A 12,382-nucleotide genomic window follows, 5' to 3' on the forward strand; every position below is an offset into this window, starting at 1 on the left:
GGTTGATGTTGGTTGGGAGGAGGGAGTTGCGGATGTGATGGGACTTTGGTGACGAGGATTCCCCTTTCGTTTCTTTGACTGTTGTCGGGGTATAAGACAAAATGATTCTTTTTTGAATACCGCGTTCGATACAGATGTAAATACAGAGTAAGTGTTGGTCGTGTGAGTGATGAAGCTCTGGGGGCTCTGCCTCGACGCTCCGCACTTTGTTACCCAATGATGACGTTGATTTTGCGGACGGGAAGGCAGACGGGGACCGGGAAATTGTCGGTCGATATCTTTTTCTCGAGAAAAGTTCACGGTGAACCTGCAGCGACAGAACTAACAGGCGCTGGAGACTTGCACTACATACCAGTGTTGCAATTCGAGTTTCGCGAACAATCGCCTCAAAAGCCGCCCGCTCCCCAACATGGCGCCCAAACCGCCGTCAAGCTCAAAATCATCCGCGAAGAATCCCAAAGCGCGCAAGTCTGCCACCACTACAGGGCCATCCTCGAAGAAGTCCAAAATCACAAAACGGCCACCGCCAAAACAGGTCAAAACTCGCCCCGGCGTGCATTCCCAAACATCAACACAGGGCACGAAGCCATCCAAGCGCAAAAATCAAAAGACTTACACCGACAAGGACCTCAATCTCCCGGCCCTCAACATGATAACGCCCGTGTCCGCACCCGAGAACCCCACCTCTCACGCCCGCAAGGGAGGCACGGGGAAGAAGAAGAACAAGATCTACATTGACGACGAGGAATCCATGCGCACGATCCTGGCCATGGTCAACGCGGAGAAGGAAGGGCAGATCGAGAGCAAATTGATCAAGGCGAGGCAGATGGAGGAAATCAGAGAGGCGCGGAGGAAGGAGATGGAGAAGAGGAAAGAGAGTAAGAGGGAGGAGCTGGAAGGTGTCAAAAAGGGGTTGAAGAAAGGGAAGAAGGCAAAAAGAGAGAGGGACACGGGAAACGATCAGGAAGGAAATGGACAATCCAACACCAAGACAAAGACCAAGAAGCGAGTCTCGTTTGCGTGAGCGACACGAGTCAATCGAGGAGACGAGTCTATCTTCTCTATGCGTTGTCTGGCCATCTATGATGTCTATGGCGATGTCCCCGGCAAACTTCATAAGCCTGGGACATGCATTTTCCTCCGCATCGGCTCGAAGACAGGCTTCAACGGCTGTCGTTCACCGCGTGAGATTTGTCCTTCGAGTTGAGCGCCATCGCCTTCCATCTTGGAAATTGTGTCCAAGTCAATATCGTTGGCCATGGTCTGGAAGAACGATGTGGTCTGAGCGCACTCGGATGTCAGCGGAAAGATTTCTTCACAAAACGGTCAGGAGGATACTGACCACTCTTTCGAACCATCGCCTGCCACCGAGCTCAAACCAACTCAAATGGCCCCCACCAGGAGTCGTACACAGTACCCCATACGGTGTCTGTTGAACTTCTTCCCGCGGCAACGCCTCACTCGCAGTCACCGGATCATCTTCAGCATGGATTGCCAGGAAAGGGATCCTGATGGCCAATGCCGAATCGACCGACGATGCATCACGGTAATACGCCCCTTCTGTGGGGTAACCCCATGTGGGACCTTGGACGTATCGATCAAATTCATGAAGATACTTGACCTTTCGCACGAGGTCCACGTCAATCTTGGGGTTCTGTGAGATCTGGTCTACGTGCCTTTCGAAGAGCTTCTTCATACTCTGACCCATGCTGGCGGAATAGGCGTTTCGGTGGAACCATGTTCTCTGCAGTGCAAGATTTGCCGCCATGAGATCCCATGGATTGGATAGAATAACCGCTGCCTTTAAAGGGCAGTCACTGCCTTCTTCGCCCAGGTACTGGAGCAGATTAGAGGGGACAACTACTTAAAGCATAATGGTGGACACAGTACTCACGTTCGTAATAATATTGGCACCCAAGGAAAAGCCCATTCCAAAGAGAGGGCGATTGGGAAAAGTCTTCCTGAGCCAATTGACAGTCTGCCTCATGTCCCAGGTCGCGCGTGCGTTGTATAGCACGCTGCTGGTGGTTTTGGTCATGGCGCAGCCCCTAGAAATAACGACACAAGCCTCCCATCCACCTTCTCCAACCAAAGGTGCCAGGACATGGCGAAGATAAAGCTCATGCGAGCCCCCACTCAATCCATGAAGCATGACCAGCATCGGGCGGTTGTCTAGTGAGCCAATATTCTGGAACTCTTGTTCTGTAAAGTATGTCGTGCGCGAAGGGAGGTTCGGGTCGGAGTCATTGTTGGGAGATGTCACGAAGTCAACCGAGAACTGGCCGGTAAAGGTTGGGTCTTCATTTTCGAAGATTCTTCGCTTGTAGTAAATTGGCACAGACTCTCGCGTTAAGACTGTCCAGATGGTCTGGAGATGGCCATTGAATAGAAGCGGATTGAGTCGGCATGGTGGAATAAGAGATTTGCACAAGTCTGCAAAGGTGGTAGATCGACCGTCTTTCGTCTTGAGTATCAGTGGCTTGGTCGAGTGCCAGTATTTCGGCTTGACCATTCTGAGTGTCCTTCCAGGAAACACAGCCAGTGTCGCCACGAAAGTGAGCCCGACCAGTGTGAAAATCGGATGGTCTTGTGCTTGCTGTATCAATGCCGTAAGAGTGTGTATCGTCATCTTGTTCTCTATCCAAGACAGACAGTGTGGTCCCTTTCCATCCCAAAACAAGGCCGGGGAAGGCTTTGGGGCATATCAAGGGGCGGTAATGTGTTGGCCGGCGTCGCCGAGTCTATGGTGGATGGTGCGCAGCCACGGATGTACGTTGCCGCATCCGCATCCACATACTTTTAGGAGTCTTTTTCATCCTCAAAGTATCCTCTTTAAGAGTCCCCACACAGTTTAGACTTGACACTCTCGCGGAGCAGCGATATGCTGCGTCAGGTATTGGAAGGCATCAGTCACGAAGGGATGCGATGATGATCAGACTCGTAAGGGCGCGTTGATGAGGCTTTGACGCGACTCAACCGACTTCAAGCGCTCGAGGAACAAGAGCTGTTTGCTATCGTCAAACCAAGCCATCGGGAGAACATGAGAACATTTGACGAGGCGCATTGAGATCTATGAGAAATTTGACAAGATTTGATTGATTTTAAGGCGGTTTTGTTGTGAGGGTCAAGTGAAGTCTGAAGATAGCGACAAACTGCGGGCGGCCACCTTCTCACCACCTGCTCACCGTCTTCCCACCATGGATCCCAACTTTCCCTACAACAACAACATCGACAACTCCTCTTCATCCAACTTGAACTCCAACCTCAGCCAAGGCTACTTCTACGATCACAACAGTAGCTTTCCTCAGTCTCAGTACCCGTTCATGTCCGCACCTCAACATCCTCCACAACCTCAAGTGCATCCCCAGGCACCGTCTTATTACCAACCATCTTATCCCCAATCTCTTCCGCAGAACTATCCCCAGTACCATCATCACCAACAATATAACCAGTCCTACCAGCCTCCATTCCAGCAGTTTCAACAGCCGCTCAATCAACCACCTGCTCAGCTTCAGCCACAGCAACTGGCTCAACCTGAGCCTGCCCCCTTTGAAATCGTCATTCCTCGCCCTTCCATTCATTCGTCCTCTGCGCAGCCACTGCCCGACCAACGGTCTCCCGAAGCCAGCCATCAGCCCCAATCTCAAGTCCGGAAGCCGTATCCTTCCCACCAGAATACTCCAAACCACTACCAACAATCTCAACATGTACCACAGCCACCTCAACAGAATCTAAGTCAACGCTCCCAACCGTCTGTGGTCTCTGACCTACAAAGCTCCTCCAGTGCTCCCCCCTCCCAATCGAAGAAAAAGGAGAGACAGGTAGCATCCGCGAGTGCCTCAAATACTCCAAATATGACCCGACAGAGCCAGTCTCGTGTCCTGCAAGCCGTTGAGATCAATGCAACACTGAAACAGCCGGTCACTAAAACACCAGATCATCGCGATTCTGCAGCTTTACCCGATGAGCCAGAACCAGATTACCCTTCTCTCCTGTGCGTTCTTGCCGACGATTACCACGAAGCGGCCCGTAAGCTGCCTGCTTTGACTGAAGAATATTACACTCTCATCTCAACCGCGCTCGGCTGTCTCGAATCAGCCCTGGCCAATTTCAAACTACCTCCTTTGAGAGAAGCACATGTCTCTCTCCGCTATGCGCAGATCTTGTATGCGGAGACCGAGAACTATGATGAGGCAGAGACGACCTTGACAAAAGCTATAGAACTGTGCGAGCGACACAAGTTTGTCGATTTGAAGTATGAGATGCAGCTCCTCTTATCCAGGGTACTTTACGAATCAAAACCCAAAGCCGCCTTGCGAGATATCCAGAGAATGATCGAGGACATCGAAGCCTATCGTCATACGGTTTGGATTTATGTTTTTCGCTTCCAGCATGCAATGTTTTCACTGGCTTCCAGCGCCCCGGGCGAAGTCCACGGCGCGGTCGTCCAGTTGGAGAAGATCACGACCTTGGCTCGTCAAAATTCCGACAGTGCAATCCTTGCATTTGCCGCTACGCTTGAATCTTTGCTCCATCTGTCTACCCAAAGCCACGATGCCGTCACAGCTAGTCAAACGGCGCTGGCCAAGGCTCGAGCTCTGCAGTTGAGTCCAGATGTTGAAGGCAACCCGCAACTGACCATCCTCATGGAGTTTATCGACCTTGCCTGCAGCGTTCGAGAAGCCGACATTAGCCAGACCGAGACCAAGCGCAAGATCATGCAAGAGGTTCTGTTCCAGGCGGTGGGCCATCCGAATTGGAGAGATGATGGCCTGATCTATATTCCGGTTGCAACGAAGGCAGTAGCTGGTATGCAACTCCATGGGAACGGATATGTCATCGAAAGAAATGGAAAGTACCACATCCCTTTTTCGTGGCTGGGAAAAGAGGAAGCAGAGGCTTTGGGGTTCTTGTTCTCAGCAGAAAGTTCAGCTTACAAGAATGGGGCTGACGGGGGCAAAGCCGAGAAATTTGTGGACAGTGGTCTTTCTGTTCTTCGAGCTCTGGGCATGCCCTCCCTCAAGGCAGGGTACCGAGAGTCCAAAAGACAGTTCAACTCCCAACGGCTCGCGGAAGCTGAATTCTTGTTGCTTCTCGTTTTCCTGCAATGCTCCAAAGGGCTTTGGCAGGCAGCAAACGAATCGTTAGACAAGCTTCATGCAATTTCACAGGACATGGGCGACGATTTTCCGGTCAACCTGAAATACTGCCTACTGTACCTCCGGGGAGTAATACTACAAGGGACTGGAGATCTGACAGCCGCGCTTCGGGTCTATCAGTCACCGCTTTTCAACATTGGTACACAACACAATTCACCTTCAACTGGACCCGGTACGTCGAGACAGATATCGAACTCTTATCACGCAGAGTCTGACATTACCCGTAACTTCTCCATACTCGCGGCGATGAACTCGGCCATGATCATCCGCAATCCAGCCCATCCGCAACACAACCGTTTGTCGTCTCTAATCAAGACTTTGAATTCAGCCGTTCAGAACTGTACAAATCGATACATCAAAGCGCATTTCGCGCTCCTAGAGTCTATTCTGTCCACAAACACGCTCGCAGAGAAGCAATATCTGAAACGCTCGATGGACGAAGGCAGAGCAATCGGAAGCGCGCAGACCACAGCTTTGGCACTCATCTACATGCAGGACCAGCTGTACAAGGGCATGGTCGACGAGCAAGCCTTGAAATGTGCCAAAGCTTCCAGTTTTCAGACCAAGAGATGGGGGCAGCCAATGTGGATGCACGTTGCGGCGGGCTTGGAGGCTCAGGCGCTGGATATTCATGGCTTCCCCAAAGAGGCACAAAAGAAGAAGGATGAAGCAGAGGCGGGCTGGCAGAGGCTGCCCAAAGGCATCAAGGGTATTCAGGATGATGGTTTAGGCATGAGCGACCAACAGTGAATTTGTTTGGAGTGTGGTCAAACTTCTGATTTACGATTTATGGGTGTGATGGTGGACAACTTTCTGTTTTAATCCCACTGTGTTGATTGGGGGGTTATGGGACTCGTCTTCATGCAGCAGGGAGCTAGGTAGGACAAAGGACCAAAAACGGTGGGAAAATGTCAATGTCTGGGAAGTTCTGATGCAGTTGATTCAAGCTTTGATGAAATTTGATGGCTAGCTTTTGTTAACAAGTACATGAATTCATACCAGAGAATCCCTCCATCGTACGACAGCCATGGAAATGTGAGGAGAGGCGAGTCCTAACTCACAGCAATGGGTATCTTGATTTCTGATCCCCGTGTTCGGGAAGATGTAGAACCTACTAGCTACCAGGTACCTAGGTACAGAAGCTCGGAGGAAATAGGTGATCTATCTGCTTGATCTCTCAATACTGTACAGTTGTCGTATAAGGAACATACATAGCATACAACGTGGATAATTTTGAGGGGGGGCCACAATATTCAGGTAAATTACATTCGCCAGCTCAAATCACTCATTCACTCACTTACTCACTCAAAGCACTCACTCGATCAGTCTCATCCACTTCCACGGTCGTCATCCTCTTGAGCATCACCTGCTGGACATGCTGCGAGTCCGCCGGCTGGAGTTCTTCGGTGACGTGACTCTGTTCGGCCTTTTGCAAGACCAAGGGCGTGTACCTCGGCCAGCGCCTTAGCAAGTACACTGCCAACCCGACGACGACGGCGAGCGCGGGAACGCCCAATCCGACGGATAGACCGATGATTAGTGGTTTGTGGTCGTTGTGACTCTCGTGGCCTGCCGAAGCAGTCGCGCTGGATGTCGAAGAAGAAGACGACGACGAGGACGGTGGTGGCGGAGGGGGGACGTAAGAGACTGGACTTCCCGTCGTCGCGGACAGGGCTTTGGCATTGGACCCGAAAGCAACGGTCCTCACGGGCGTCTGGGTGGTCGTCGCAGGCCAGGTGGCCTCGGAACCATACGGCACTGAGGTGGTCGAGGTCAGAGTCGCGGTGAAGGTCTTGGTGGTCTGCAGAGACACGGGGCAGTTGATCAAGCCGGGCGAGATGCAGGCCACGCCGGAGGAAGTCGTCTCGGTGGTGATTGTGGCTAGCGTGAGGGACAGGTCGCCGCCCGTCGCATCTCTGGCTGTGATGGGCGGCGCCGATGATGTCGCACTTGTCGTGGTCGAGGAGGAGCTCCGGTGCGCCGCACAGGCTGATCCCAGCTCCGTGTACCAGATGGGAACCTCCGTCTCGGGCGTCGGGCCCCATGTGGTCCCGTCGAACGCGGCCGATGCGCCTGCCGCGGCCCCGAGGCCCATGGTGAAGGACTCGACGAGGGCCAGCTCGCAGCCGTCGTCGTCGCCGCTGCTGTCGTAGGTGACGTTGGCCACGAACTCGGCAATGTTGGCAAAAACCCCGGCCTCCAAGCCCGCCGAGGCGCCGAGCGTGTGGTTGGCAATCGAGACGGACGTGTCGAGGTCGAAGGTGATGCCGGCATGGAGACCCACGCGGAGCGCGCCTGTGAGCACAAAGCCAGCACCTGCGACGTTCACCGGTAGGAATTCAAACTTGCCGCCATCACTGGGAAAGACATGTCGTATTAGTAGGGAGCGTGGTACAGGGGTAAAATATTGCCTTACAGTGTTATGCTGTCAACGCTGCTGTTGAACATCTGCAGATTAATGCCCGCTCCATCGACCTTGATATGCACGCCGCTGCTGATATCGACCTCGGCGGCGGCAGTCAGGATCAAATCCACGGTAAAGAAGGCACCAATCTCTAACTTGTCGCCTAGGCTGTATCCCACTGGGCTCTCTGATGTGTAGAGATTGATCGTGTAGGTGGATTCGACGGAGAGGACGGTGTCAAGCTTCATGTAGAGCTCCAGGTCGTCGAAGCGGAACTGGAGCCGGTAGTCGAAATCTGGAAAGCTGGGGACCTCGACATTGAAGTTGATCTCTGTATAGTTGGCGTTGCCGTCCGCTAGGTCCTTTATGGCCTCTCCGGCTTCCTCGGTAATGTTCTTGACCATGTCTATGGCACTATCCTCGAGCTCTGTGATGTTGAAGTCGGTGTTGCGGGTGAGCTGTCCGCTAACTCTCCCAGCGATGTAGCAAGTAGTACAAACAATCTGGACACCGTATTGAGTATCGAGTGAGCTATTGACACTCCGTTTACTCGACACATCCTCCTCCGCGTCCATAGTGCTGTGAAAGCCCCAGTCAGACATTTGGTCAAATGAACGGGTTCTCTCAAGGAAAGAAAATGCGGAAGTTGTCCCTACATGGCAAATAGCGTTGCACCATCCCAGCTTTTATCGAGGGTCTCGTCGAAAAGGTTGACTGTCTCGTCAGTCCCGGACGTAGATAGGGCGCGGCGCAGAATCCGGAGCGTTTCGGCCTCTGTCAAGCCAGCGTCATTGTAACTGCTGAACGTGAGGCCCGAGGTTGGAGAAGCAGAGGTAGCAACCAGGCTGAGAGCCCATGCAAACACTGAGAGACAAGGATAGGTGAACATTTTGCAAGTTTACAAGTGACGAGGCTGAGGACTTCCCCTGATCTTCGTCCTGAAGTAAGATACGTGAACACACCTCAGCGAACTCACCTCAATTTCTGCGATGGCCGACCTTGTTATACTGAGCAGCTCAACTCTCTCGATCTCAGACTCTGGAACAGCTTACCCTTGCATACCATGCCGCGGGACTTGGCCGGAAACCAGTGCCAGCCTCGAAGTCGGGAGCAGTGCCGCGTTTTGGCCCCGGCATTGCTTCGAGCATATGCACGTTGGCGTTCTTTCGAGCCTTAGTGTGGGAAACTGAAGCAGCCACAAGTACTCCAAACTGGTGGAGGAGGCAAGCCACCAAAATCGAGATGCAACCCGGTTTGTGTTCGACCAGAAGGGCAAACCCTCGGCCTGACATCAGTTCTGGCACCCCGTCGTCTTGCCATAAGGATCTGGGATGATGTGCACAATGGAACATTAATTTGCAGTTCTTTAGGAGATTTCAAGACAACCCCAACCGCACAGGGCCAGGTGCCTTCGCAGATACATTCGAGGGGATGTCTGGGAGCAACTCCCCTCTCCGGTATGTGTAGCAACAGGAGTGGACCCCGTTTGATGGAAGGCGGAAAGGGCTCAACAATGAGGATCGATGTCCTTAGCTCAGCCCAAATGGGAATACATACATGATGTTCGAAGGCGCACTTGCAGCTCCTAGGCGTGGGTATCAATAATAGAACGATAGAACCAGGGTATATAGTACGGAGTATGTCGTGTAGGGGCTTATCGCAGCTGCTGGAAGCCAACGGTTCTTTTGTTTCGTCGATGGATAAGTCTGCCCTACCCCTATCCGTGTCCTTTGCTGTGCCCCAAACTCCGTCCCCTCGTCGTCGAGTCTGGAACCTGAACAACCAGTAATTATCAGCATAGCCCTGGTGGCCCGCCTTGGTAATGTGGAGATTTTGTATGAGGCTGGGTTTGGGGGCCGACGAGGAGATAGAGTCCCGGATCGTTACATTGTCTCAACAGTCGACGCGGGGCCCTTTTCTGTTCCGAGTTAGCATCGATACCTGACATGCATGTCGGTCTCAGCCACTGCCGCAGATGGTTCAGTTAGTCAGTTACAAAGACAATCTCCTTCCCTGGTCAGATGGAGAATACACGGAGTACTGAGTAATAGCGCAAAGGTGAGAACCAGAGGGATCAGGCGACATGCCAGGAAACGGAAGCGGTCCAAACAAAAGCCCCACGACTCTGGTGCATCTGGCCTCGTCAGGCGTACTCAGTCAGGGCACCCCTGGAGGCTGGATGGGCTTTGCATCTCAAAACTCGCACTGAGTACCGAGTACGAGGTGCTCGAGTCGTACACGCATAACTCGCCCACCGGGCACTGGCGCTGCGGTGGAGGCTGGATCCGCGACTAACTAGACGCTGCGAGACTGACAATCCGATATCGTGTATGATGCTGTAATGGTGTCAGACGACGGTAGTTGTATAGGTGGACGGTGAGGCGGGTCGCAGTCGCCCATGGCCTAACAACGCGTTTCCTTGTAGGACGAGCACAGCCAGCCGCTATGTACCGAGTACAAGGTACATATGTACTCGGTAGTCTTGGCCATCCTCATCTGAGCAAACCACGACAAAGAATCATGTAAATTAACATATGTACAGTATGTTCATGCATAATATGCTCAAGCAAGCCGAGAGGAGACTGGAGCATACATCTCCCTTTTTCCTTCCACTGCTCGCCCAGTCTCTCAAGAAACATATCTTATTACAGTATCGTAAAGTCTGCCGTATATCACCGGAGCCTTGTCTAAACGTAAGAAAACAAAAGACACCAGGTGAAGGCAAATCAATGCATCGTGGCGAATCTCATCCCCAGTATCCCGGACGCGCTGTCTACCGCAGGAAGCCGTCCATGTAACCGTCTGAAACATGGGCAGCCTGGTTCTTTTTGTTCTCGCCTGAACGCCTTCGCTTGCAAAAATTCAATGCAGTGTTTGCCAGACAACGATTGGCCGTGTGATTTCGTCGGATTTCCAACGACTTAGGTGTAGAAGCTGATGCCCGCATTCATAGCAACCACAGCAGATCATGCATCATGCTGAGCGACCAACTCATACGTTTGCTTCTTGGTGCCAAATCCACCGTTCCACATCCGCCAAAGCGGCAACTTGGCAGCACCGGGGAATCTGAATGCAACGACTCGAGGACTGCCCCTAGCAGTTCTCCTCCTCGCGCTCCAGATGAGCAGCCTCGAGTAGATGAACCAGGTCAAAAAGCCCACCGTCATGACGAGGAGGAATCCCAGGACGGTCAGCAGAACCCAATTCTTGCCCATCCAGAATATCAGCCTTGCATCTTTGCCGTGCCAGCTTGAGCCTTTGTAGGTCTTGAAAAAAGACCACGAGTGTTTGTTGTACTCGTCCGGCATGAGCACTCTGACTCTGCCAATCCAAGTCGCCGGATCGAGATGAGCGTGTTCACCCATCCACTTCTTCCACATCACACTCAGGAACAACGGGCCGGTCGAGGCCATGATGGTGATGTAGGGTAGGAGCCAGGACCTGTTGGCGCCTTGGAGCGACTCCATAACCCTCAAGAAAAAAGGATGCTGGGGGATGGCGCCCATGACGTCGTTGCTGATGCCCGTAGGGACCGTCCTCCGCACAAACGCCGTGTAGGACAACAATGGGTCAAGCCTTCTCTGGCAGCCATCGTCCAGGTCGAGGTAGACGCCGCCATAGTGTGCCAGCACAAAGTACCGGATCGCATCCGCCCGTTGGATGTTGTGCTTATACCCGACAAAGGTGGACAAGAACCACGGATACTCCTTGGCAATGAAGTCGAGAGATTTCTCATCGGTCCACAGTATGTACTCGTAGTCCGGGTGCAGATCTATACATGATTTCTGGGCGGGGACCCAGTGGGCAGGAATGGACTCGTTGATGTACGTCTGATGAATGATCTTGGGGATCAAGTGCGGACGGGTCTCGAGGAGGGTGGAATTGGGAGCGGGCAGCTCTGATCTGTGGATGGCGTCCCGAGACGCGTCTTCTATGAGGAGGGAGAGAAGCGTCGAGACCGAGTGTAGCAGGAGGGTCAACACGATGACGGCAACCAAGACGAACACCAGCAGACTGCGCCGCATCTTGACAAAGCGAGCAAGGTTCGATCGGGAGGAGGAGAGGGGTTCGAACAGGATCGTCGGTGGCAGTCTCATGCAGGTTCGCGCAGGGACCGTGTGCTTTGTCGAGGATTTAATCTGGATTGAAAGGAGACGCTCGAGACGCAATGGGTGTCTGCAAAGGGTCTCCTTGGGAGGGGCTTCGAGCCTGGGACAAATCCAAGAAATGCACAGCTCATTGACAGCGGAGACGCATCATTCGCGTGAGAGAAGGTACCAGGTGCGGAAGAACAGGTAGAGTTTTGAGTAAAAAGTACAAGTTATAGGGGTGGAGGCTCGGGGAGGTGGGGGTTCAAGGAGAGACTTTAGGTAGGTACGAGTATTGAAGGAGTGTGAACCGTAGGACTAGCGTACGATGATGTCGACAAGAAAAAGGTAATAAACAAGGGAAAAGAAGTTGGGCCTTTGTAAGTTGTAAGGGAGAGGAAGGGGAGGGAAGTAAGAGGGAAATTCTTCTTGCGGGCGGCGTGCCTCGTGCAGGGATTGGCTGTGGGTGGCTGTATGATTGTATGAGAACCAATTGAGGCTCGTGTCGCGAACTTTGGAGGCCAAGATTGTGGCAGTGCCTGCAGCATCCCTTGTCATTCCCTTGTCACTCCAACCCAGTCGGTGCCAGTCACTCGTCCACTTGCATATCTTTCCATCAATCAACGCATCCCAATGACCTCCTTTGCCTGACTGACACACGCAATACACTCATCACTCGAGTCTGTTGCTCTCTTCATCATGGCCACCATAAGCACACACGCCCCTGCTGC

At 52.8% G+C, this 12,382-nt stretch overlaps 5 protein-coding genes across 5 annotated transcripts; 2 read left to right on the top strand and 3 right to left on the bottom strand.

Annotated features, from left to right (window-relative positions):
- Positions 1 to 409: 409 nt before the first annotated feature.
- Positions 410 to 1,024, top strand: Z520_10562 (uncharacterized protein; the record flags this gene model as incomplete). Its single annotated transcript, XM_016781054.1, has 1 exon — positions 410 to 1,024. One exon carries the CDS (start codon positions 410 to 412, stop codon positions 1,022 to 1,024), a length of 615 nt encoding a protein of 204 aa, XP_016627779.1.
- Positions 1,025 to 1,113: 89 nt separating this feature from the next.
- Positions 1,114 to 2,629, bottom strand: Z520_10563 (uncharacterized protein; the record flags this gene model as incomplete). The annotated part of the gene is made up of 3 exons (XM_016781055.1): positions 1,114 to 1,281; positions 1,343 to 1,837; positions 1,895 to 2,629. The coding sequence occupies 3 exons, from the start codon at positions 2,627 to 2,629 to the stop codon at positions 1,114 to 1,116; spliced, it is 1,398 nt and encodes a 465-aa protein (XP_016627780.1).
- A 568-nt stretch (positions 2,630 to 3,197) lies between these two features.
- Positions 3,198 to 5,909, top strand: Z520_10564 (uncharacterized protein; the record flags this gene model as incomplete). Its single annotated transcript, XM_016781056.1, has 1 exon — positions 3,198 to 5,909. The coding sequence occupies one exon, from the start codon at positions 3,198 to 3,200 to the stop codon at positions 5,907 to 5,909; it is 2,712 nt and encodes a 903-aa protein (XP_016627781.1).
- Positions 5,910 to 6,456: 547 nt separating this feature from the next.
- Positions 6,457 to 8,452, bottom strand: Z520_10565 (uncharacterized protein; the record flags this gene model as incomplete). The annotated part of the gene is made up of 3 exons (XM_016781057.1): positions 6,457 to 7,516; positions 7,576 to 8,142; positions 8,220 to 8,452. The coding sequence occupies 3 exons, from the start codon at positions 8,450 to 8,452 to the stop codon at positions 6,457 to 6,459; spliced, it is 1,860 nt and encodes a 619-aa protein (XP_016627782.1).
- A 2,077-nt stretch (positions 8,453 to 10,529) lies between these two features.
- On the bottom strand, positions 10,530 to 11,588 carry Z520_10566 (uncharacterized protein; the record flags this gene model as incomplete). The annotated part of the gene is made up of 1 exon (XM_016781058.1): positions 10,530 to 11,588. One exon carries the CDS (start codon positions 11,586 to 11,588, stop codon positions 10,530 to 10,532), a length of 1,059 nt encoding a protein of 352 aa, XP_016627783.1.
- Between the last annotated feature and the right edge of the window lie 794 nt (positions 11,589 to 12,382).

This window comes from Fonsecaea multimorphosa (assembly GCF_000836435.1).
Source record: "Fonsecaea multimorphosa CBS 102226 unplaced genomic scaffold supercont1.31, whole genome shotgun sequence".
NCBI classification, from domain to species: Eukaryota; Fungi; Ascomycota; class Eurotiomycetes; order Chaetothyriales; family Herpotrichiellaceae; genus Fonsecaea; species Fonsecaea multimorphosa.